At 47.5% G+C, this 26,224-nt stretch overlaps 1 protein-coding gene across 3 annotated transcripts in view; it reads right to left on the reverse strand.

The window, feature by feature from the left end:
* Positions 1 to 26,224, reverse strand: part of man1a2 (mannosidase, alpha, class 1A, member 2) — a 42,957-nt gene that overhangs the window by 2,310 nt on the left and 14,423 nt on the right. For 2 of the 3 annotated variants that reach the window (XM_036545746.1, XM_036545745.1), the window contains exons 4-13: positions 21,724 to 21,820; positions 14,838 to 14,956; positions 12,726 to 12,806; positions 9,571 to 9,665; positions 7,283 to 7,406; positions 6,342 to 6,435; positions 2,219 to 2,334; positions 1,859 to 2,078; positions 1,166 to 1,338; positions 751 to 866 (exon numbers count right to left, since the gene is read on the reverse strand). In XM_036545746.1, the coding sequence (XP_036401639.1) occupies positions 751 to 866; positions 1,166 to 1,338; positions 1,859 to 2,078; positions 2,219 to 2,334; positions 6,342 to 6,435; positions 7,283 to 7,406; positions 9,571 to 9,665; positions 12,726 to 12,806; positions 14,838 to 14,956; positions 21,724 to 21,820 (1,235 nt within the window). Of the gene's footprint in view, positions 1 to 746; positions 867 to 1,165; positions 1,339 to 1,858; positions 2,079 to 2,218; positions 2,335 to 6,341; positions 6,436 to 7,282; positions 7,407 to 9,570; positions 9,666 to 12,725; positions 12,807 to 14,837; positions 14,957 to 21,723; positions 21,821 to 26,224 lie in introns of those variants that run through there. The other variant, XM_036545747.1, reaches the window with a different exon arrangement.

Genomic DNA, 26,224 nt, shown 5'->3' on the forward strand with positions numbered 1-26,224 from the left:
ATCCTTAATACACACCTGTACATGTTAATATAACACCCCGCACTCTCTACACACCGTCACACATCAGCACACCTTCTCAAAACACTGCATTCATATGCTGCATTCACTACCCCTCTGTATAAATCACGGCAAACCTCATGACACTGAACACAGTTCTTGAAGAACATAGTGTGGCCATGTGGTGTGGTGTGTTACAATGACTAACAAGAACCAAATGACCAAAAATTACAATAAAATCAAATCAATACCTTTATAAAAATATGAACTTAAAGCTCAAACCAAACATGCCTAGAGCTGTAGCACCATTTTACCGTTTACTGTCTTGGTAACTCCTTTGAATGTGTTAATCTACCAGCAGAGGGCAGCAGTGACCACCAATCCTGTTCTCACAGCCGTTTCTTCTCTTTACCACAGACTGGTATTTATTTAACAGTTATAAAAAGAGCCACCCTCCACTGGTTGCACTTTTCATTACATGGTTCCAATACTGGTGTTATTACACAGTAATTATACTGCGGAAAACATCACAAATGCAGCTGTGGCCTCTTGGGATGTCTAAACACATTGCTGTTTTAGGTATGTTTTCTAGCTGTATAGTATCAATTCTGTGACTTATCTGGTCAACAGCTGAGGGAGTCTGAAGGAGATACAGCTTGTGCCATCAAACCTGGGACATTATGACCACACTGCTGGGGATATGCAGGTGTAAACAGGTGGAACCAGATGGAGCGGGGGGGACAGAGGACTTACTTGAGGGTCTCTGCCAGGAAGAAGCTCTGCTGCACGTCGTCGTAGGTGGGGTTGGAGGAGTAGACGTCTTTGACCCCCGAGAACCCCCCGCTAACCCGGCAGTACTTATCGATGGCCTGAAAGGGAGAGAGACCGAGTCAGAGGGAAAGCTTCCTGCAGGACGACGTCACACAGAGAAGGGAGATCAGACAGAGGCAGAGACGGAGGCAGCTGTGAGGGACAGGGAGGGCTAACCAAAATGGCTGACCCACACAGAGGTATCACTTCACTCAGGAACCCAGGTGGATCCAGCCTGAACTACTCATAGACGTAACTACTCATACTCATAGAAGTAGGAAAGTACATCAACAGACATCTACCATTCACTCAGCCATTCACTCAGCCACGCCTGTGTCGGATGTTATGTAGCAGTCACCTGTGCAGCCTCCCAGCCCCACTGCCTGTACTTCGGATCGTGGGTGAACCTCCACATGTACCAGTACGTCTCGATCACCTCGGGCCGCAGGATGTAGTATTTCTCATTCTGACGGACAGCCACTGCCTCCAAACCACTGTCAAACTTAAAGGCCTCTGGCCCCAGCTTCAGCACTGCCCAGAGGGAGAGGGAGAGAGAGGGAGAGAGAGGGAGAGAGAGGGAGAGAGAGAGAGATGAGGCTTGGAAAATGCTGCATCAGGAATTCTAGACTCCACATTCCCATAGTAACCTGACACAGAAGGAAGCAGTCTGTTAAATCGCCATGCCAACATGGAAGTAAAGGAAGCAGTCTGCTGCATTCCCATAGCAACCTAATACTGAGCACAGTGCTTTATAACTCTGTCAAAACACACCGCTGGCTGGTCCCACTTCCTCCTTCAGTCAGCCCAAAAGCATGCTGGGCAGAGGTAACGCTCCGTTACCATGGAAACAAAAGGGCAAAATTAACCTTCTCCCCTGCTGCTTCGCACCCAGCTAAGAGGTGTTCTCTTATGTGGGTAATAATAACCTTTCTGACGAAGGAGGGAGACAGGGTAAAATAAGGCTGTTCAGACACAGGGCAGGAATGTAGCACTATGAATCAACTACAATCTGCAGAGTCTGTGCTGGGACTTCTCGCCCCTGTCCCCTCACCGGTGCGGTCGTACGACTCGTGGCAGGTGTGGGCGATCTCGGCGCCCAGCTGCAGGTAGTGGCCGGCCTTGTCGTCGGGCGAGCCGTCGGCGCCCAGGGCGAACATGCCCCCGGCGAAGCAGGTCAGGTGGCCCATCTTCCTCTCCAGGTGGCCGTTCTTCCACTCGCCGATGAAGGTCAGGCCGCCGTTGGACTTGCGGATGAGGTGGCGCTCGATGGCCTGTAGAGGGCGCAGTCACGAGGCGGGCGTTACAAAAGAGGTGCCATCCCTCAACATGCAATGGAGTCTATCTGGCTGCACCCTGCGTCTGCTCTGTAGTAACGTTACTGGGTAATGGGGAAGGTGACGATGACACTTACTTCAATGGCGTCGTCGTAGGTCTTCCTGGCCTCTGTGTCCGTTTTGTCAGACATCAGCCAGGCTTTCAGCAGGTACTCGTAGAAGCTGTCCCCCAGGCCCCCTACAGAGGTGTGGTCTGTTTGGAACATAGGATCAAATTACGCACATTAACTATGCACTCTTCCAACAATGGGACTGTCATCATACACTCTTCCCACAACATGATACTGAGCACGCAGGCATTCTCACAATAACCCTGCGATCATTATGCACTCTTACAACAAAATAATGGTACTGTGCACTCTTCAGATAAAATGTTAATATAACACTTTCCAACAAAATGATATAATACACTCTTCCAACCAAACAATGGCATTATGCACTCCTTCAACAAAACACTGGTATTATGCATTATCCAATAACACAGAAAGACACACTCTCAGTCAGCTCTTCCAGCCCTGATAATCTCTGAAACTAATAGTAAACTGTAACTTCTGCCACTCATTGCTATTAATACCTGTAGTGCTATTGTTATTTTGGCAGATACTCTTACCTAGAGTAAAAGCAGATTACAAATCCCTCATTAAATCTCGCAGAATGCCTGCCTGTGGTGGTGCTGGTGGAGCTGTTCTCTCAGGATTGTGACTCTGTGTAAAGGCAGGGATCATCTACTGCACAGCAGCAGAACAAAGGTCTGATGTTGGCCCAGAATATCATCCAGAAATTTGCCCTTCCGTACACATTTCCTCCAGCGTGGACAGCAGTGCAGCTTAGCGGTAAGGAACACGGCTTACAATGCCAAGCTTGCCGGTTAGATTCCCAACCAGGCCACTGCTGTTGTACCCTTGGGCACTTCATGTGAACATAAGCAATGCAATCCAGTTGCTGGAGAGAAGAGTGTGGTTAGAAAATGCAATGTGATGGGTTTTATACGCAGCCCCATTAAGGTAATGACAGCATAATGTACTGCGTGTCTGATGAGCTCTCACTCTGTGTTTAAGGAAATGTAAAGCAATAACTCATGCTCCCCCCCCCACTCTCAAACAATGTTAGTGTTAATGAAGCTCACACTGCATTATTTAAAAGCTGGGCAGACTTCCGAATCCAGCTCAAATTGCATTTCCTCGATTGCTATACTTGTATGGACGCTTGCTGGAGCAGTTCCGGTTATGTACAGCATGCCGCCACCTTTCAGAGCTCCATGCCTTTCAGTCAAAAGCTCAGGGTGGGCAAAAATACAGGCGCAGCCCAGGCACGTGATCGGAATCACCTGTCTGCATCTGAGCAGGCTCTATAAATGCATGCAGGTCAGACTATGCACAACAGCGCCCTGTGCAGGCTGTGTCCCCTCCATGAGGATGGGCCTCTTCTCTCCTCTGTTTCACAAACACAACAATCTCCCAGGTGCCCCCTGCACACGGCAAGCGCAGATGTGGAGTGAGAAGTGAACAACATCAGAATAAACATATAAATAAACAAATGAATAAATATCCCCTCAGGGGACGTCAGCTGTTGTCAGCTTTGCTTTTGTCCTTTTTTTTTTCTGGCATCCATAAACAAAGAGGAAATCTATTTGAACCTTCAGAAGAGACGACACCTCCTGCTCCTGCTGCCGTTTGCTCGGTACGCGCTCTACTCTTTCCCTTTCTACTCCTGGTTTTAACAAACTGTGTTCAAGCTCAGCCATTTTCACCAGCTTTAGGCCAAGCACCCCCCCCCACAACAAAACTCCCAAGATTCATCCAATTAAAGTCCAAGAAATTCTGAGCAAATCAAATGCACCCCCATGCTTATCTCAGTTAAGATCATGGTCATCACCAGACTGACTAAACGTGTTACACGGTGTAGCTAACAGATGACGTGTGGCTGGGTTAGTAACCTCCTCCAACTCGTAGGCCCACATGCTATCTGTACGTCTCATCCCTAACGAGCTACGAGCCCTACAGAAAACCAACACATGAAAAGAAAGAAAACTGCCCTCGACTCTACTGGATTCTCTCGTCCGTTCAAGTTTACTGAAACGCGTACTGTCCTTCCAAGTGGAGTCACGCCAACTCAGAGAAACAGAAGATAAACAGAGAAAACCAAACAGTGCGTGTTTGTCATGCAGCCCTAATCCTGAGAGCCTGTTCATGAAGGTTACATGAAGGCTGCCTGCCATGGGCTGGAATACTGTGGAATCCATTTCACAAGTTAGACTCTAATCTTCTGTTCACTCCAGGGCTCTACCAGCTTTACAGAGAAAATAAGCAGCGTGTTAATAATGGCATCACTAATGCTCCATCACTTTACTAATCTCCATATCCACTCCCCATCACTTCGCTAACTCCACATCCACTCCCCATCACTCTACTAATCCCCGCATACATTGCCCATTGCTATACTAATCCTCATATCCATTCCCCATCACTTTAGTAACCCTCAAATCCATTCTCCCTCACTTCACTAATTCCACATCCATTCCTCATCACTTCACTAACACCACATCCATTCACCATCACTTGTACAGTAATAATAATCATGAGTATATCATGGACTGCTTTTAAGCGAGATTGTGATAGTGCAAGAGATGTCCTTCATTAAGGCCTGGTAGCTCTACAGTATTATGAATACCACATTAGAAGTAAACCTCAGTTCTATTCTACACAGCTACCCCTGCCTCTTTTCACAACTAACTTTCCATTCATAACCTGCAGTATCTTTCCCTTCCAACTGCAAATGAATCTTCATTATGCGACAGACATTAACAGAACCCTGATTAAGTAAAGCTTCAATCAGTACTATTAATTTAGGATGGCTATAAAAAAACATTACCCTCTGATCGTGATCCAGTAATTTTATCATCAAACTGTTATTGCCATCATTAGCATAATCAGGAGTAGTACAGTTTCAGCAGTTATTATTAAAATCATTTACTTCTTTAACCTTAATTTAATCAGGAAGGTCAGAGAAGGTCTGAAAATTCAGCTCTCTGGGGATACAAGGTGGAGTGGGGCAGGGAAGAGGAGCTGTAGGAGGGCTAGGAGGTGGCCAGATCTAAACAGCCATCTTGGGAAATCCACCACAATCCGGGATTTTAAAACTCCTTCTCTGTTGATAAATGCCATGAGGCCTTTAATGACCACAGTGAGATAGGACCTCAGTTTAACTTCTTATCCAGAGGATACGACCCCTGGAACACCGGCTTTGCTCGGTTCAGAGGCAAGTCCCCAAGCAGCAAACTGGCTTTCCCAGTTGGTTTACCCCTCGCATGCTGGAGCAAACGCAGAACCTGCAGCCCCAAAACCTACAACCTGGTTCCCCCAAACACAGCTGCTGCTGCAGATTAATCCGCCAGCCATCCAATCAGAGCGCTTGGTGGCTGCACGCCCGTCCTCCTCAGTCAGGCGGATTTTACGGCGTCGGTCTTTGATGAGCCGTCGGACAGCGTTAATCACAGCTTTAGTGCTGCGATCGAGTTTTCATTCCCTCTCTCTGAATCATTTCAATTAGCCCAACCGTTTAATAACTAAAGCATCGTTCCTGCTGTGTGTGGTAGGATAAGTGTTTGTGCTCAGGTTCGCAGGTAGTCATTAAATCGGAGCTCTGCCACGCTACTCATGCTAAACACAGGTAGAATATTTCCGTTCAGATGCTCTTGTCTGCTGAGATCGGGTAAAAGAAAACATCAGGTCTGCACCACGTACTTGTTCATGCTGCCTGCCAACCAATCAATCATACTAGTTTACAAAGCATATAAATCAATAAATAATTCAGTCTGGTGCCCCTGTTAAAAAGATATGTCAATCAATCATATAAATCATTCTCTCCATCAGTCAACTGAGGTGCGCTTTAATTGTACTGCCAGTAATGTTATGAGTGATTTCATCCAATGTGACAAACAGATGTATTTACATTCACTGATGAAAAGTGATGAAGAGCGATAAGGTCTGTTAAGTAGAACAGATACACAGAAAAAGCCAGCTAGCAGTGACAGGTGATACATAGCAGTAAAAGGCTAGCTGGCAGAGATAGGTGGTATAGAGCAGTTAAACGATGGCTGGCAGAGATAGGTGGTATAGAGCAGTTAAGAGCAGTATTATATAGCAGTATTATAACAGGTGGCAGGGAGTTGGCTTGATGGCAGATTGTAGGGGCACTCACGTTGTCCCCAGCGTCCGGTCCGCGGGTTCAGGTAGTTGGGGTACAGCCCATTGGGTCGGTCCATTTTGGCCAGCAGCTTGCGAATGTGCATCACCTGAGAGAAAGTGAGGGACAAGCTGGGAACATGATCTCTCTCTCTCTCTCACACACACACACACACACACACACACACACACACACAAGCATTCACAAGAACACCAGCTTCACCAATCGAGTTCACACTCACACGTACCCCCTTCACATCCCACCCGTTACACTTATTAGACACCGGTTTAATCTGAATGTACACCCGTGTTGGAATGTGCTGCCACACTCATTAACCAGTTTTCTTGCTGTTGATTGGCTGTAGAGCTGTCTGGTGGACTGGTGGCAGTGCGGTGGATTCATAGGCGGAACATGTTCAGATCCCCGTGGCAGGAGTGGGGCTCCTTCACCTGTGATTTACCCCAGTGAGTACCTAACTGTGGAGATGGGTCAGTGAGTCCCATTCTGTTCCTGAAAGATCACGCAAGGTGATGATTCTCCCTCCAGCCCAGTAATTAAGCATTCTTAATCTGTTAACTGAATATTGGTTTGTATTTGAAATTACTCTGACTGTAAGTAACTCCTCTGTAAAAGAAAGAGTTTGTTATAAGTATGTGGTAAAAAATAAGACATTCCTTCTGGTTGTTAAATCCTCTCAAAAACCTGATATACAGATTAGAGTTCAGTTTAATTAAGATCAATCTGTTTCTCAGGGCCTGAAACGATGACTTTAATATCCAGTTAATCTTGACAGAGATGAGGCCAAGTTTTGCTTCAAGGGCATAAATTAACTAGAATAAGTCGAATAAACTTACTGTGATGAGGTGTAAAAGCAGGTGGATTTACCCTGTTGTGTTGACACTGTGAAGCTTCCCTCGGCACCCTTGAAAAGACGAGCGAGCGGCTCTCTCACTCACCTTCTGGTAGTAAGCGGGGTGTCCAGTCAGGTAGGTCAGGTGAACAAACTCCATGTGGAGGGTCCCAAACTCCGCCAGGATGCTGCTGCCAGCCGACGCCCAGCCCCAGTTCCGCCCCACACCGCTGTGAACGGATGGACAGATGGACGGACAGGCAGATGACCAAAGATCAGTCACGTGTACCTTGATTATTTGTGCAATGCCATCCTGACCCCTGTGATGCTTTAGTGACTCCAAATGAAATCTGGAGAAAGCCAGAGGAGATCTGAGTCCTGAGACACACAGCCAGAGCAGCCTACTGCTAATAGACCATTAGCTTTCAACAGTAAACCTTGTGTGTGTGTGTGTGTGTGTGTGTGCGCATGTACATATAAATGCGCACGTTTGCGTATTTGTTCATATACGTGAGCATGTGTGTGTGCATGTGCATGTGTGTGTGTGTGTGCATGTGCATGTGTATTTATGTGTGTGTGTGTGTGTGTGTGTGTGTGTGTGTGTGTGTGTGTATTCTTTGCACTCTACCATTGAATCCACTCCCTCAGTCCCTGGGAGGCTGGATGTTTTTGTTCAGTCCCTGGGAATCGTTTCCATATGTACCTCCCTACATATACTGACTCCATTAAGTTGCTCTTACTCCCACTGCCATTCTTCCTCATACAGTTTCCGGGCTGAGAACATTACATGACCTACTTAACATCTGCTCACAAAAGGCCCTGTATGCTGTAGGTAAAACTCTGACCCTGAGCATTAAAGCAGTGCGTGTGAGGAATCTCAAACCAAGCTGAGCTCTAAAAAGGGATATGAAATTACAACCATGTAATTAATGACATCTGCAAAAGGCCAACTGGTGGATAAATGACACAAGTCACAGGACTAACGTCACGTGCGCGAGCAAAGCACTTTCATCATATGCTTCTCGATTGCTATGTGGTGAGAGGGGACCGGCTTTGGCTGTGAGCTCCTGAAAGCTGACCGGAAAACCAGGACTGGACTCCAGGTCTATAAGGAATGGAGTGTGTCCACATTGGTGTAATGAAGACAGATGGGCCCAGTGTCTGGTGACCAATGAGGCGGCTTTCACAGGTCCCAGGTCATCCCGTACCGACCCGCTTGTCACCTCCTCCTGTGTAACGCAGCTCATCTCACTGGGCGGAGGACGGCAGGAGCTGCCTATGTATGACGGCTCCACCTCGTTAGTGCCGTTTCGTCGGCCATTTACATGCGCTGCCATACACCACGGTGCATTCACGGGTTCCCCCTTCCCATAACGCCGCTGCTCCTGAGGACATTGTGCTTTGAGCCGCCTGAATTGGGTTTAGCGGAACACAAGGAATTTTCCCCGCGGGATTAGACACACTACACACAAACCCCCTGTATGAAAGAGGCCCTTTTTTCATCCAAATCCACTTTACCAAAGCCTACTTTCACAAAGGAATGTCAGAGTCAATTTAAATTTCAGTCCCTTGGTGCAAGAAAGAACACAATTTCACAATGGGGGGGACGTGGGGCGGGGGGAGGGGCATAATTTTGTGATGTTGATTAAATTTGAGCTTCTAATCTGAGCAGCCACGTTAAGCAGGAGAGGAGAGAATGTTCTGAAGGAATATTTACAGAGAAATCTGCAGATTTAGAGAAAACTCCCGCAGCGAGAAAGAAAGAAGAAACACAAACAAGACGGAGCGAGGGAGGAAGGAGGAAGAGAGGAGGGGGAGCAAGAGGCAGAGCGAGCGAGAGACAGAGGAGGTAGAAACGGAGGTAGAGAGAGAGCGAGAGAGGGAGACAGCATGTGTAAGAGGTAGGTGGAGAGAAAGAGGGAGAAAAAGGGGAGAAAAAAGGGAGAGGGAATAAGAGTGAAAGAGGAAGAGGGACAGAGAGTAAGGGGGAAGGTGAGGGAGAGAAGGGGGAGAGAGTGTGAGAGAGGAAGGTGGAAGAGAGGGAGAGTGTAAGAGAAGGTCAGGGAGAGAAAGGGGGAAAAGAGTGTGAGAGAGCGCCAGCACTACGGCCCCAACAGGTGAACAGTGTCCTCTCAATCAGCTGGATTTCCAGCTCACTGACCACAAGGACAAAGACAAAATTCAGCCGGGAACAAGTGTGAATGTGGTGCAGAAGCCTGGCTCCTGTGGGGTCTACAAGCTGGGTCTACCATCCTAAAAAAAGCCAGTGGTTACAGTCAGGGGTCATGGTCACTATCAATTTTCATTGTCAAAGTTTCTGATCACCGCTGAGGTTTGTGGTCACCGGTCAAGGGTTGCGGTCTCTTTTAAAGAGTCCTGGCTGGTGAGTTTTACCTTTTCAGGTTAACCATGGCCCAGGGGATGCCAGTGGGGGTGTTGAACGCGGGCAGCAGTTTCTCAGCCAGCTGGACAGCCTTCACCTTAAACACCTGCGCAGAGAGACGAGGGGGAGTTATCGCTGATGTGTGAAAACGGAGAGCATGAAAAAAACATGAGCTGAGGATGGGGGCATGGATGAGGGCAGCTGCTTCGCGAACGCCATCTCCGCTGCCCCACGTCCATGGGAAAGCTTTACACAGCCTGCAGCTCCACAATGATCCACGGCCGCACCTCCACCCTCATCTAAAAGTTTTATATAATCCCGAATTTCCTCTTTCCTGCAAGACAAGCGCCGTGCAGCAAAAGATAGGCAAAGGAAATGTCTCAACCCAAGCCTATGAGAAATGAGGCACTCAAAATGAGCAAGATCTTGTGCAGAACTGACCAATGTTAAGGCTCTCAAAAATCAACCGGTAAGGGGTGATCTGAAACAAAGGCGCGTTCCCAAGCACACGCATCTAAGATCCAGGACTGGTTTACAATGAGGATGTCCGTGCGCAGGTGGTCTGGGGTCAGCTGAAGGACGACGTGTTCACCACTGATACGTGCATATGGTCTGGGGTCAGGGAAAGGACCACATGTTCATCGCTAACACGGATAGCAATAATACAGGAACCCATTACATTATAGACACTCACCAGATGCTCTTCCTTATCCAGAGTGCGTTATATAGCTGTTTACCATTTTTACTAGCTCTCCATTTACACAGCTAGACATTTACTGAGCCAATTCAAGCTGAGCACCCTGCCCAAGCATTCAACAGCGGCGGTGGTGGGCGGGGAAACTGAACCAGCAGCTTTAGGGTTACCGCTACGCCACACTGCTGCCACGTCCTGACTGCAACGGAAAGGGAGAAATGCAAGCTGTCTGCCAGGGAGGAAAAGGTAAAACGATAAAAGCTAATGGCACCGAAGGGGGAAAAAAAAAAAAAAAAAACACGCGGTGAATATTACTGCTCGCTGAAAGGGTTGGGTCTGCGGGAGGCAGCAGGATTAATGAGCACAGAGATGGATTTAAACGCAGCCTGCACCGTAATCTTCCTCTGAAAGGTATCCCCGCCTCGATCCATTAATCCCGTTATTACACATATGTGGGAATATTAATATTCCTCTGAGCGAAGGCAGGGGAGGGGCAAAGCGTTGTATGTTTATACACTTCAGTGTCTCTGGAGGTTTACTGCATGTATTAACATGTAATATAACATAAAAGGATGAACGGCACGTTGGAAAATCTGGGATGTAGGTCCTCTGGCAGCATGAAAAAAAGGAGCTCTGCTAACGTAGTCACATATAACGTGATATTATATAGACATAAAAATATTTAACCAACCCCACAAATGAATCTGGTAGGATTATAACAGGAAAAATAAAAAATATGAGGCTGTACCTTGGAACCCTTCCTGGACTGTGAGAAGAGTTTCCTTCTCACAAACTTAATCTGTGCATAACTTTCCAAAGTCATACTCAGAGTGGAAGTAGTAGTCTTATCTACATGTCTGCTGCGCGAGTCATATATACACATGGTCTCACCGCCAGCCGTTTTCATGGCAACTGTGAAGCAGGAAGTGTGCAAGACCAAGAAACTACACTGAATCCTGCTCTGGGCGGGGGGAACATGTCATACACAAAGTGAATGTCACCGTTAAGTGGAGGGGAGAGATCAACAATGGACTGGGTTCTACATCCACAGTAGGGATGTGAACTGAGGACTGTACTCAGAGCTGTAAACAGTGGGCTGGATTCTAGATCTACAGTAGGGATATAAACAGTGGACTGTTCTCAGATCTGTAATCACTGGGCTGGGCTCCGCCCTCAGCGCAGCCTGGCTGTAATGAGAGGGCTGTGACAGGCACTGGATGAGACGCCTGCAGACAGGAGCAGAGAAGCGTGGAGCGGCGGGGTGTGGGGAGCGTAAACAGCATCAATCACCTTCTGTTTGCAGAGTGAATATTCAACAGCGCTGCTCGGCTGCCTGTTCTCTGGGGCCGAGCAATGAAGAGCTCCCAGAGGGCAGCAGCCCCCCCCCCGCCACCCCACAGTGGGCGGTAGCAGTGTTTGCACAGCAGTAAATTCTGTCGCATAACATCAGAGGAGAGGGGGCCGAGCGCTCGGGGTGAACGCGGGGTCCGGTCTGCGTCGGGCCGCGTTGAGAGGCCGGCATTCTGGACCTGCACCGAGCCGCATCGAGCCGCGATAAGAGGTCGAGATGCGGAGACGTCTGTCTGGTGCTGCACCGAGCTGTAAGGAAAAGGCCTGTGTTTCTGCTGCAGTGCTGAGAGGCCAGTTTGCATGGGACTGCACTGAGCCATACTTATAGTCCAGGGAGGCCTTACTATGCTCCTTTCAAGATGAATTTTAGGTGGTGTAGCAGATGAATATGACTGGGTCACCTGAAAACTCCAGAAAACTCCAGAAAACAAAGAGTAGAAATGAGGTTGGAGTTGATTTTTTTTTCCAGCTTCCTGTGGCACAAGCACTGTGTTGTTCCCAATGGTTCCTGAAACAGAGCATTATGAGAACATTCTCTCCCTCACCTTTTCCTACCCAGGACTCTCTCTGTCTCTGAAGGCCACCGCATTACCATTGCTAAGCAGGCACTATTATCCAGAGTATTTCACAGCATAATGGAAATCCTCATTAGTACAGTGGTGAGTATCCCTGCCTGTTACGCGGGAGACCTGGGTTCAATTCCCCAATGGGGAGCCAACTCCCAGGATGCAGTGCTGCATAGTGGTTAAGGAGCAGGACCTGTAACCGAAAGGCTGCTGGTTCAATTCCCCACTGTTGTACCCATGGTCAAGATACTTAACCCAGAATTGTCTCACTAAATATCTAGCTGTATAAATGGGTAACATGTAAAACTGTAACCTATGTAAGTTACCTAAGGGTAAGAGCAGTAATGTAAAGCTTACAGTTTTATACACAATTGATCATATTATGTCAGCTAGATATTTTACTGAAGCGTTGCATGTCTGTTATATTTCTCAAAAGGCACTACAGCGATCAGCAATCAGCAAATTCCCACCAAGGCCTACATCCTTCTGGTTCTGAGTGTAGTCTTTTAACCAAAGCTTACACACACGCACAGAGCACATACACGTGGACACCTACCTCCTCTCCAGACAGGTAAAAAGCAGCCAGCAGGCCCCCGATGAAGCGAATGTTCACCTCAAAGACGGAGACCTCTGCATTCTGCAGGAAAGAAAAAAATGTGAAAGGTCAAAGGGTGAAGAGCGGCTCAGCAAAAGCCTTGAGAGAGGAGAACACGATCAGTTGGTGGCACCGAGGGGCGCTCTGAGCAAACACCTTGCTTTTCTTAGGGAGACAGCAAACTCGCTACTGATGGATAGAGCAAATGAGTGCGATATGCAAACACACAGGCGCGTACTCATTAATCAGTGTGTTTTTCAAAATCAAATCCATCTCCCTCAGTATGTACTACAACTGAGCTTCCAAGAACTTGTCAGACTCAAAGGTGCATTTTCAGACGTTAAATACAGGTTGTGCTGTGAAGTCGTCACTCATGTGCCTTTTGGGCTTGCGAGACTCGGAGAGGTAAGATTTCAGAAAGTGGAACTGAGGGCTAAAACGCCTGAAACCGTCGCCTCGCGGACAGCAACACCAGCGAGGCCTAATCTCAGAGCAATTCGCTTAGGAAGTCTCAAACTGTGGCCTCCGCTGAGCGTAGCCGAGGTCGCGGCATGAAACTGGAGAAACGCTTCCTGAAAAACCACCTGTTGTAGCGACAGGCTCAGGTCGTTTATATTCACACCAAACACACTGGAGTCTTCACAGCAACCCCCCCCTTCCCCCGTCCCCTCACACTGACCGGAGGGGACAGGGGGTTAATTGCCTTTTCCGCTTTCAACATCTCACTTTACAAAAAGTCCCTCACCAAAAGGCACCTCCTTCATTTCCACTCCCTGAGCTCTGTAAGTAATGCCCGAGGCAGGCCTTCAAATGTCGAACAACATTTCTCATTATGGCTGAAGTATGTATTTATTAATTGAAAGCAAGAGCTGTGGAATTATAGGCTAGGAATGAGAGACAAACAAGGGAGAAAGATAGGAAGACATGAGAGAGAGAGGGGGAGAGAGAGAGAGAGAGGGGGGGAGAGAGAGAGAGAGAAAGAGAAAGAGAGAGAGCGAGAGAGAGAGAGAGAGAGAGAGAGATAGAGATAGAGATAGAGATAGAGATAGAGATAGAGATAGAGAGGAAAAGGGAGGAGAATCATTGGGAAATGTAAATATTTTAGCACCAATTTCTTTTTCAAGGTGATTTATATAAAATATATGCAAGAAAAAGCCAGGGTCCCTCGGGAACTCTTATGACGTTCATCTTAGAAGCGACAGCTCTTATTTAAACTCACTGCATTTGTATTATACATAGAAGCAGAATTTCTAAATTAAAGGAAAAGTCTACCCAGGATTAGCTAGTCAACCTGTGAATTATTCTTGCTTGTTCAGAATAATTCTTTACATTTTTTTGCACCATTTCTAATTCACAGCTCCACAGTCTGAAAGCTGTCCCCAGTCTATACTGTAAATTCTCTCAACTTATTAATATTCCTGCCTAATGCTGCGTATGTTAGTGTACACAGCAGGTGGCTTTGAGTTGCCAAAATACCTTGAATATGAATATCTTGTATGACTATATGAAGAAAACCACTAGCTCCACATCATTGAACTCAATATTCTATTAGGACTCTGATAAAAAAGTGTAGACGTGGATTTGCCTGTGGTAAGGGAGAGAACTGAAAATTTATTACAGCATCCAATGGCACTTGCTCAAGTGTTTATTTCCTTAGAAGTGTTTCGAGTTTACAGAGAAATAATTAAAATCACTTGTTAATATTAGCTCTTCAGTACAGAATTTCACTGATCTGAAATCAGATATTTAACTGCACGTGTGTGGCAAGTAGGGTATGTGTGTGTATTGCGTGTGCATGTTTGTGTCTGTGTGCAGTCATGTATAAACAAACACACACAGACAGACATGCATGCACACACAAACACATCTGCACATGGATACACACACACTCACACACAAACATGTACACAGACACGCGCACACACACACACACACACACACACACACACACACACACACACACACTCATACACACACACACGTGCACACAGGCACAGACATGCGCACGTGTGTGTACCGACACAGACACAGACACGCACACACACACGCACAGAATAGGGGCCGCTGACTCACCACGCTGAAGTCCAGGTTGTGCTCGATCCAGTCCTTCCCATCCTTAAACTCGTCATGCAGACCCATGATGTACAGGGTGTCCAAGGCGTCCACAATGGTGGCCCCCATCTGGGAGTTCCCTGCAGAGAGAGTACAGAGTGAGCAGCTACTACAGCGCCAATACATCAAACACATGACATTACTACAGAGCCAACATATCCAGCACACAGTAACACAGAACAAAAACATCAAAAATATAACACTACTACAGAGCCAATACATCAAACACATGACATTACTACAGAGCCAACATATCCAGCACACAGTAACACAGAACAAAAACATCAAAAATATAACACTACTACAGAGCCAATACATCAAACACATGACATTACTACAGAGCCAACATATCCAGCACACAGTAACACAGAACAAAAACATCAAAAATATAACACTACTACAGAGCCAATACATCAAACACATGACATTACTACAGAGCCAACATATCCAGCACACAGTAACACAGAACAAAAACATCAAAAATATAACACTACTACAGAGCCAATACATCAAACACATGCTAACAGAGAACCAATAAATCAAACGCACAGCGTTACTACAGCCAAAACATCAAATGCAACATTACTACATGTACAACACATCACCAATACTACATTACTACAGGGCCAATACCGACACATGACCAGAGGGTCAACTGCTTGTCGTGCGTAACCGTATAAGGAGTACTGTGAGGTTAAGGCAACACGAATGTCTCCATATCTCCAGCTGCAACACAGTGCTGTGATGTGAGGAGTTTCACAGCAGAATCTATTAGCCGGGTCAGATTTCTTGCTTTAATAGATCTTTAATTAAGTAATAAATTAAAACCTGAGGCGAGCCAAACCTCCTGTTCAGAAAACAACATTTTAACCAAGAGCTGAGGCAGAGATAGCAGCACAGCCTGTGGACACCAGCACAGCACTGCCACTTACCTACCACACCCTCCCTGAACACTTTACCTATACACAGCCACGTCCTCACTGAACACTGCACCTATACACAGCCACGTCCTCACTGAACACAATACCTATACACAGCCACGTCCTCACTGAACACTGCACCTATACACAGCCACGTCCTCACTGAACACAATACCTATACACAGCCACGTCCTCACTGAACACTGCACCTATACACAGCCACGTCCTCACTGAACACAGTACCTATACACAGCCACGTCCTCACTGAACACAGTACCTATACACAGCCGCGTCCTCACTGAACACAGTACCTATACACAGCCACGTCCTCACTGACCACGATACCTATACACAGCCACGTCCTCACTGAACACTGCACCTATACACAGCCACGTCCTTACTGAACACTGCACCTATACACAGCCACATCCTCACTGAACACTGCACCTATACACAGCCACATCTTCACTGAACACAATACCTATACACAGCCACGTCCTCACTGAACACAGTACCTATACACAGCCACGTCCTCACTGAACACAGTACCTATACACAGCCACGTCCTCACTGAACACAGTACCTATACACAGCCACGTCCTCACTGACCACAGTACCTATACACAGCCACGTCCTCACTGAACACAGTACCTATACACACAACCATATTCTCCCTGAACACTGTAACTATACACACAATCACAAGGGACACTGTTCTAATCCACATGGCAACCATGTCCTCACTGAACATTGTGGCTACACACACGACAACCACCTACTCACCTCCTCTGTGTGTGAATGTGTGTGTGTGTGTATGTGTGCATGTGTGTGTGCGTGTGTGTGTGTGCGCGTGTGTGTGTGTGTGTGTGTGTGTGTGAGAGAGAGAGAGAGAGAGAGAGAGAGAGAAAGAGTAAGTATGTGTGTTTTTGAGCATGTGTGTTTGTCCTTCAGGCATATGTAACCATCTTCAAATAGCATCAAAATATATCTTCATTGAAGTCTTCATCAATAATGTACACAGTAATCTAATCTCATTTTCCTTTCTTCTGTCTCATCACTCACCCAGTCAGTAAATCACTCCATCTCTCTCCTCTTTCTACCTCTTCTCCCTCTCTGAAGCCCTAATTGCTGTATTTCTGCAGCAATTAATTTCATAAGAACAGTTAATTATGAGAGCATCAGGTCTTATTTACTGTGTGTATTGCTAATCAAGACTGTGACTCAGGTCACGCTCTTTTGCACTCCTCCTCCCTCTCTCCTCTCTCCTTCTTTCCCTCTGTCCTCCTCTGCCTTCGTCTCCCTCTCCCTTCTCTCTCTCTCTCCCTCCAAGTCGGATCTGAGAGGAGCCTAGCCAGAGCTCCCTCACCCTGTATTATTACTGTTCATGGCCACAGAAGGAAGGCATAAGACTGAAACAGAGGCCTGTAGAGGGCAGCGCTGCTACAGAAGGCTGTAACCTCATATCTCATGCATGTATATTGCATTAACCGCCTGTTCGCAACAACTCATCCTGAGAATTAAGGCATTACGGTGATAGCACATCGGTCTGTAGGAGAGAGAGAGAGCAGGGGTCACAGAGGAAACGTGGCAGCGACACCGGGCAGCAGCGTGGCACAGGGGCAAGGAACAGGGCTCGCAACCCAAAGGTTGCTGGTTCGAACCCCAGATGGGTCACCTCTGTTGTGTGCTTCTGCAGGGTACTTGCCTTCTCCTCAGCAAATATCCAACTTTACATGTGGACAACATGTAAAAAACTGTAAGCTCTGCGAGTCTCTCTGGATAAGATTTTCTGCTCAAGAAATGTACTGAAGCACTGTTCATTTGCCCAGACTACTCATTGTTCATTCTTTAACTTAGTCAATTATGCTCATTCATCCCTTCTTTGACCTGATACTCTTAGAGGACTACCTGGTCAGGCATTCACCTGATGCCAAAGTACTGCAGGCGTTCCGATAACAGTGTGATACTGCTTATGTCCTGGCATTGCAAATAGGCGGCACTACAGCACACAGAGAAACCCATTCCTCTACTGTCAAGATGCTAGAAACAAATTTCCAGCTGGAGATATTCCCAGTTTATGATCATATTTCAGAAGCCCAGTACAGCCAGCAGGATCATTTTTCATCCCAGACAGAGCACTTACCAACCCAATAAGACCCAGTGTGGGCCGGCTATGGCCAGTATGCATCTTAGTGTCCTTTAAAAGAGAGCAGCTTTTACCTTACATTTGTGATCATTTAGCCTATTGACAATATAGAGGAAGCTGTAGAGAAAGCTTTTCCTATAGCTGAAAACCCAGGTAAAAACCTTTATCTTGCCTTTTTGGGCACCTCTGGCTTGGGTTTGCTATGACTGAACCACACACTGAACCGCAACCAAAGCACAGACTGAACCACAACACAACCACAAACCAAACCACAGTGCCCCATCAGCCCCGAAACCAAACTGTGACCCAACAATGAACCAAACCATGACCAATCCAAAAAAAAAAACCCGAAACACCTGACCACATCATCACCTGACCACAAACTAAACAATGTCCACGTCTGCTGCCTGAGGTTCTCCAGGCTCAGAGCTGATTAACCCTGCAGACACTGCGACCCTCCAGGACCGCTTTGCACAAAATAAAACATTGGAAATACTTTCTAATTAACTGGAAAATGTCGCTTTGCATTTCTCTCCCCCCACCCTCCTCCACTCTGTCCATGTGTTGTGGATTAGACTTGTCAGATTTTGATGAATATTTACTGAGGTACAGCACTTGGAGTACAGTTTAGCCTGAAGACTCACTCTCAGCTGACAGGACACTTTTACACAGAGCACTCTGTGCGCGACTCCGATAACGACTGGCTCCCTAAACCGAACATACACTGTTGGCACCATATTCTCCATTCTGCCTTTATTATAAAGCAGGGTTTCAGCAGCAGCAAATTTTTTATATGCGTTTCCCCTTTATGAAACCTTTTTCAATGGTACATTTGCCACGGCCCTGGCAAACTCTCTACTTAAGCAGTAGCACTGAAGCAAAACAACAGAAATCCTCTGGTACACTCCAACACAGTCAATAGCTTTTTTTTTTACCCCAGTATGAGCCACACAATTTTTTTGCAGCTGCCTGACGAACCCCAGAGTGCCACAATCACAATGTGGAAACAATGTCTCACCTTCCCACCGTATATTAAGTGTAAGGAAGCTGATCAGGGCTCTGGGTCGCGACTGGCAGATGACACTGGTCTGGTTTTGAATTCAAACTGAAGGGCTAAGCCTGTGCTCAAGGTGAGCGCCTTGCTGACTGAGCCCCTAGGAGCCCTGACACACAGAACTTAAGCTTATCTGGTGAACTAAACAACCCCCTGCCTCACTGCTACACCCAGCAACAAGACATGGATGCCTATGGGTTAGAGTTGCACATTTGCAATTTCATAGCACAAAAATTTAGATCTAATGGTATCCACACACACCCAAATGAATGCATCCACACATTCGGGTGTGGGGACACACAGAGCACATTTCTACTAATACAGTGTTCTAATTTAAGAACATTTATATACACAAACGTGGGCCTGAAACAGCTGACCACAGCTGGACCTGCGTATCGGTGGGAGTTCTCTCTCTGCTCGTCCATCTCTCGATCTCCGATAGCGACAGGCAAACCGACCCTTTACCACTTTCTTTTCACAGCCTTTTACTTCCCTCTCCCCTTGGGAGTCTCTGATGCAGTTGTTTTCTGGGCCATATCATGACATGCACAAAAACAATGTGCTTTCCATGCGTAATTAATCTGACTAGTTGGGGAAAAAAAACAAGATAATGACATTTAAAGAGAAACAGAGAGCAGCCCGGAGAGGACAGGATGTTCAGATGAGTGCCGAGTTACCCAGAGTCCTCTGCTCTGCTCAGGTTTTCCCTGTAATTGGCATCATTGCCCACAGGTGCTAAGTTCCAACAACATAGGAAACAAACCGCTGAATGAATGAAACCCCAAATGTACCTGCTACATAAATTACAAAAGTTTGTGTTTTTTTTTTTTAACCTGTTACATCACCACCCCTTTATTCTCTGTTTATTGGCTTGCAGCATAGACAAATCTTAAAGAAGAGACAAGCAGGCAGGCACGTACAGTAAAAATTAATATGTAGAAAAACCAAAGCCGAGGCTCTTTAAGGCAGCTGAATTTCAAAATGAGCCTAAATGTAAACTGTCTGCCCCAGATTTTAGAGCGATTACGCAAAATATGTATTTATAAACCAATTAGACACTGCGGATTAGATACTAGATATTGCTAATGCGGTAAGATCATTTCACCATCTGGCTTTCAAAATCAAAAGCAAAAAAAACAAAATAACAACAAAGAAACATCTGGATATTTTAACCCATGGAAAAAAAAATCTTTGCACAGCGATTCAGAACATAACACGCCTGGTGCCTGAGAGTGGATGAACGGGCTGGAGAAAGACTGAAACAGAAGACCTGGCCTGCCTGCTTATCCGCCTGCAGCCTCAGCCTGTAACAGTGTTTCATTTATCATTTATAACGTGGGAACACCTTAACCCAGGAAAAACTGACAGCGGCTGGGTCTGACAGGACCTGATCTACATCTGACCTGCTCTGTTACATTACTGCTCTGTAAAATCCATTTCTTTAACCTGTGCACACATCATGGAAAAGCAGATCAGATGCAGCGGACAGGCTGGCCCATGTGCAGCTGCTTTGGGGGGGACAGATGCTTCGGTGAGCCAGCTGGGATAGGCTTATGATGATTAAATTAATGTTCACTGAACATACGGTTATTCTGCCGGGCTATGTAATCGGCGTACCACGCTGCGATATTCCCTCGTTATAAAGCGGCTTCCTGCTTTCGTTGCGGCGGCAATATTTCAACGTTCTTTCAACGTTGTTTTAACGTCCCGCAGCTCTGGGTGCAATTAAAGCACCGCTCTGGATGCACTGCGGGCCCGGCTGTTGTTACGTAAAGCACGCCAACATCGCGCAATCTGAAAGCTTGCACACAGCATCCTGCTAGCCCAGCTGTGAACTCTCAGCTCTCAGCAGGACATCTGAGCACAATGGTTCAGAGAGGGAGGGATTGTGACACTAAGCCTTAGTTGGGCGTATAACTCCCTAAAAACACAATACTACAGACAAATTACATTTCATAAACAGCGCAAAACTATGCATGTGGTAGTTTTTTGTGGTAACAAAAAGGTATTGAATATTGTGAAACTGCACCAGTACCATATTGCAGTTCAAAACTGGTATTGTGACAATTCTATAACTGACTATGCTGTTTGATTCGCACCAGAGACTGGAATTCAGATGAAAGGACTAAACACTGACAGAGCAAGGTAACTGACCCCCCCCCCCCCCCCCCCCCCCCATGGCCCTTTGCACACACATGTGGAGGCCTCTCCACTCGACCCTGAGCTCTGATGCACGCTCCTCCCTCTATCACATACAAAGACCCAGGCCTTGCTCTTTGATGGAACAGCTGTGCTAAGTCTCCGTATGCAGCAGAGGAGTTGTTAGTGAATGCCTCAAGTCGCGGTCAAGGGACCTCATCTTCCTCAGCGCACTGGAGAACAACGTCTCTCTTACCTTCTGTAATCAATAAAACGCTGTGGTCGCTAACCCACACTCAGAGGGGGAATATCGTATTAATTATCAAAGAGTCAAAAATAGGAAGGATCAGCCCAAACCAAGCAGTCTTACGTGAAACCACCTACCCTGTGACCACCACCTACTAATTAGTGTAAGAGAATGATTCAGCCCATCTCATCCAAAATTCATGATTAAACAAGAGCTTTGACACAGACTCCAGGGACACAGTAACTTTCAGCATAGATTGTGCCACACTCATATCTAGTGAGCAATGTCTAGATATGGTCTGTCTTTGTAGGACAGAAAAGGCAGCGTTTCCAGTCACTCACCGAAGATGTTGGTGGAATGTCCTTTCTTGGCCAGAGGTTTGAGCTCGTTGTGTCCCCATCCATACTGTCTATAGCTGTCCCATGCATGCTTCATCATCTGGAACAGACAAACACACCCCATCATTAAACACACCCCGCCCACATCATTAAAACACTCCGCCCACATCATTAAACACACCCGCCCATATCATTAAACACCCGCCCACATCATTAAACACACCCCGCCCACATCATTAAACACACCCCGGCAACATCATTAAACACATCCCGCCCATGACATTAAACAAACCCAGCCCCATTCATAGCCTGCATGCATTTCATTAACCATCCATAACTCCATTCAACCCCAAACACAACTATTCTGGTATGCTGTATGCCCTACTGGCTAACCACTGCTAATGCTCCAACCACCATTCTCCAGTGCTGCTCAAACTGTAGGCCAAATGCTGTGTATTACCATTCTGCATTATTCACTCTGGAATCCAACAACCACATCTCAAAGCAGACAATCCATCTGATCCATCTGTCCAGTTTATTCACTGTGAGAATGTGCAGTCAGTCATCTGTCCACACACCAGGCCGGCCATTGTTCTTTCAACACAAATAAAGGCTTGCATCTGGCGGGGGGAAATACTGGTCAGATGCCAGTGTACAGACTAAGGAACTCGTCCAAGACGGTCTAACCACTCTAATTGCTCACTACCTCACCACTGGCTGAGTTACTTTGTGGCGTCAGGCTTACACTGAGGGCCTCGCGCGTGCGTATTCTGTTATTGGAACAATATCTTCCTTCATCCTTCATCCCTTTTCTCTCTCTGCTAAAGGGATTATCGCAGCTCTGCCCACAGTGTCTGAGGTCCAACACAGTCCCACGTTTGCAGACCACAAACACTCCTCCGAGCGCCCGGGCCTCAGCAAACTCCACTACAAGATTTATTAATTACGTTTCTGCGGCTGTCGTTGCCGTCAGAGCTGTCCCACGCTAATATCCTGTCAGAGCAGATTTATCCTGTCTGTCCTGCTCTCTCTCTCTCTCTCCCCCTCGCTCTCAGCCTCGTTACCTGCGCTCTGCACTGATCTGGAGCGGCCGGGAGCATCAGGCGTCTGACGGGAAATCAGATCGTTCTTCGTCCCGTCGCCCATCGTTAGCGTGCGCCGGGTGAAGCCCCCCCCCGTGACACCAGGTGACGCACACCTTAGACTCACAACCCGCTGTTGTTCTGTTTGCGTTCCAGGAGCGGATTTAAGGTCGGTTTTCTCGGCGGCGCGTGCAGCGGGGTTTTGAGAGACAGCGGCGGAGCTGCGGGGACGTTTCCTCAAACGGTGGCGGGCATTAGTCTGCGCAGTGATTCATTTTCCATGCCGCGCGCTGCCAAAGCGTGAGGGCAATATCCTGTTAAATAAATCACTTAGCCTGGACGCCTTCCCAAAAATCACAGTGCAGGCTAGGACAGAGGAGCTGAGCACAGCCTCTCACTGCGGCATGACTGCATTCAAACCGTTCTCTAAAAGTAAGAGGCATGGGCAGGTATGGGGTGTAGGGGCGGGGAAGGGGTCGAGACATGGGCAGGTATGGGGTGTAGGGGCGGGGAAGGGGTCTAGACATGGGCAGGTATGGGGTGTAGGGGCGGGGAAGGGGTCGAGACATGGGCAGGTATGGGGTGTAGGGGCGGGGAAGGGGTCGAGACATGAGCAGGTATGGGGTGTAGGGGCAGAGAGGGGGTCCAGACATGGGCAGGTATGGGGTGTAGGGGCGGGGAAGGGGTGCAGACATGGGCAGGTATGGGGTGTAGGGGTGGGGAAGGGGTCCAGACATGGGCAGGTATGGGGTGTAGGGGTGGGGAAGGGGTCCAGACATGAGCAGGTATGGGGTGTAGGGGTGGGGAAGGGGTCCAGACATGGGCAGGTAAAGGGTGTAGGGGTGGGGAAGGGGTCCAGACATGGGCAGGTATGGGGTGTAGGGGTGGGGAAGGGGTCCAGACATGAGCAGGTATGGGGTGTAGGGGTGGGGAAGGGGTCCAGACATGGGCAGGTAAAGGGTGTAGGGGTGGGGAAGGGGTCCAGACATGGGCAGGTAAAGGGTGTAGGGGTGGGGAAGGGGTCCAGACATGGGCAGGTATGGGGTCTAGGGGTGGGGAAGGGGTCCAGACATGGGCAGGTATGGGGTGTAGGGGCAGAGAGGGGGTGGAGACATGGGCAGGTATGGGGTGGGGAGGGGTCAGTATAGCGTGTGGAGGTAGGGGAGGGAAGGGGGAGAAGACCAGGGCACAGGATGTAGAGGTGAGGTGAGGAGGGGGTGGAGAAAAGGGTAGATATAGGGTTAAGCGGTGGAGGGGAGGAGACTTGGGCAGGGACAGGGTGAAGATCATGTATCTATGAAATGAATGTGCTTCATGAAATTCCAGCACTATGGAAATGTCTCATTTCTGACTCACCCCCGGTTGCCCTGCAGGCTCCCTGAAACACAACAACCCTGCTAGTGTGTGTGTGAGAGTGAGTGTGTGTCGGTGAGCAAGAGAGACTGCACAGTGCCTCTGGGGCATAATACTGAGGGTCTATGGGTAGTGATCAGGAGTGCTTGCTCCCTCTCAGGCGGTTAAAGATCTGGGGCACTTCTGTCATAGCTTTGAGTGAGGCACTCAAAGCCAGGCTTCAGTAAACGTCCAGGAAGTCAAGTAACAAATACAATACATTACATGACCATGGGCACAGGCTTCAGATACGCACATAATACCTCTGCCCTGACGTAAATCATTACAACTGATTACAATGCCAAACAGCTGCAGTCAGGTGATTTAAATCCAGCTAATACGTATACATCAGAAGCAAAACTGTTCACTGGTAAACGCATTGAAGCGGTCCATTCTCACAACCCCAAGAATGCTTTGCACAGCCTTGCACCAGCAGAGCAAGGCGACAGGTATTCTGTGAATGCCGTGTGTGTTGCAAAAGCAGCATTTCTGCCGCATGTACGCCACTTCATGCTCCACATTCTCCGAGAGCTGGGAGATGGATTCCCCCCCTCAGGGACAGTAGCATTAGCTTCTATTCATCATTTCCAGACTCAATGAATACAGTTCCCTGTAGGTACACAATGGGGTAGGGAAAAAAGGGACTGCTTTCCTGTAAGCACCTGTATTATATTTTCTCCATAAAACCACGCAGGAGTCCATTTGTAACGGGTGGGACCACAGAGCTCTCCGAACGCGGTCATTTTTTTTTTTTTTTTGGAGCCGCTTTTGATCTGACTCATTACTCCACGGAAATGGACTCCGCGCCAGAGAGAGAGGTCATTTACGCGCCCCGGTTCGGCTCGGAGCGAAGGGGTTCAGTTTAGCCTCCGACAGAGAGCGCGATTAGCGCGGAGGCGCCCGGATTACGGAGGATGAGCGTCGACTCTGATCTCTCAGCGTGTGTGTCAGCCCGCTAATGACCCCCCGTTTGATCAGCTAAATAACCACCACGGGCCTATTCCCCCCCGCATTTCATCCATTTTAAACAGACAAAGGGGACGACAGACACATCAGCCGCAAGGCGACCTTCGCTTTGACAAAAGACACATCCCGAAGCACAAGGGACATCCAGCGCAACAGAAACATCTCCACATCGTAACAAAAGACTTCCACTATAACAACACATATGTGTGTGATTTCCTCATATCTGCTGCAGGCAGCAGCTGAAGCAAGAAGGAGACCTTCTAGTGGAGTCCAATCGTCTGTAAGCCTGCACCGGGATTAAAATATGTTCTACTTCTGTGCAAAATAAATGAAGCTCCCCACCCCCCTGCCACACACACACACACACACACACACACACACACACACACACACACACACACACACACGTCAATAAATAAACAAGCACACAGACTCCTCTAAGCTGCTGGACATTCTGGTAGATGTCAAGTTTCTTACTCATGAATCATTAAACTGCCACTGCGAAGTTACAGTCCCAACATCTTACACACACACACACACAAGCACATGCACACATGCATGCTCTCTCTCTCATGCACACACAATCACATGCACACTCTTTCATTCTCTCTCTCTCTCTCTCTCTCTCCCTCTCACACAAACACACACACACATATACACACACACACACACACACAGCCTAGACTCACAGCAAGACAGACAATTAAGGCATTTTATTTCAGCTGAACCCCTGCCATAAACAATATTTTCAGTTCACCCTGGAGAGGAGTAATACACATAAGACAATCATTTCAGCTTAATCCATTTCTGCACAGATCAAATGTCAAAACAACAAATGAGCACACTTTAATGGCATCAGCTGGAGGAGAGAGGCATTGTGGGATTGCCGTGTTCTCTGTCACATTCACTTCATCAGCAGTATGCTAATTAAACCTCCTCATTAGACCAGCATGTCACTGTGGCTGACAGCAGCATCTGGGGAGAGAAACTCTATCCTTAGTCTTTCCACACTGATCCAGAAGCAGCCTGTGAGGAGCATCTCTGCCCTTAGTCTATCTCTACAC

Source organism: Megalops cyprinoides, chromosome 14, assembly GCF_013368585.1.
Source record: "Megalops cyprinoides isolate fMegCyp1 chromosome 14, fMegCyp1.pri, whole genome shotgun sequence".
Lineage (NCBI taxonomy): Eukaryota > Metazoa > Chordata > Actinopteri > Elopiformes > Megalopidae > Megalops > Megalops cyprinoides.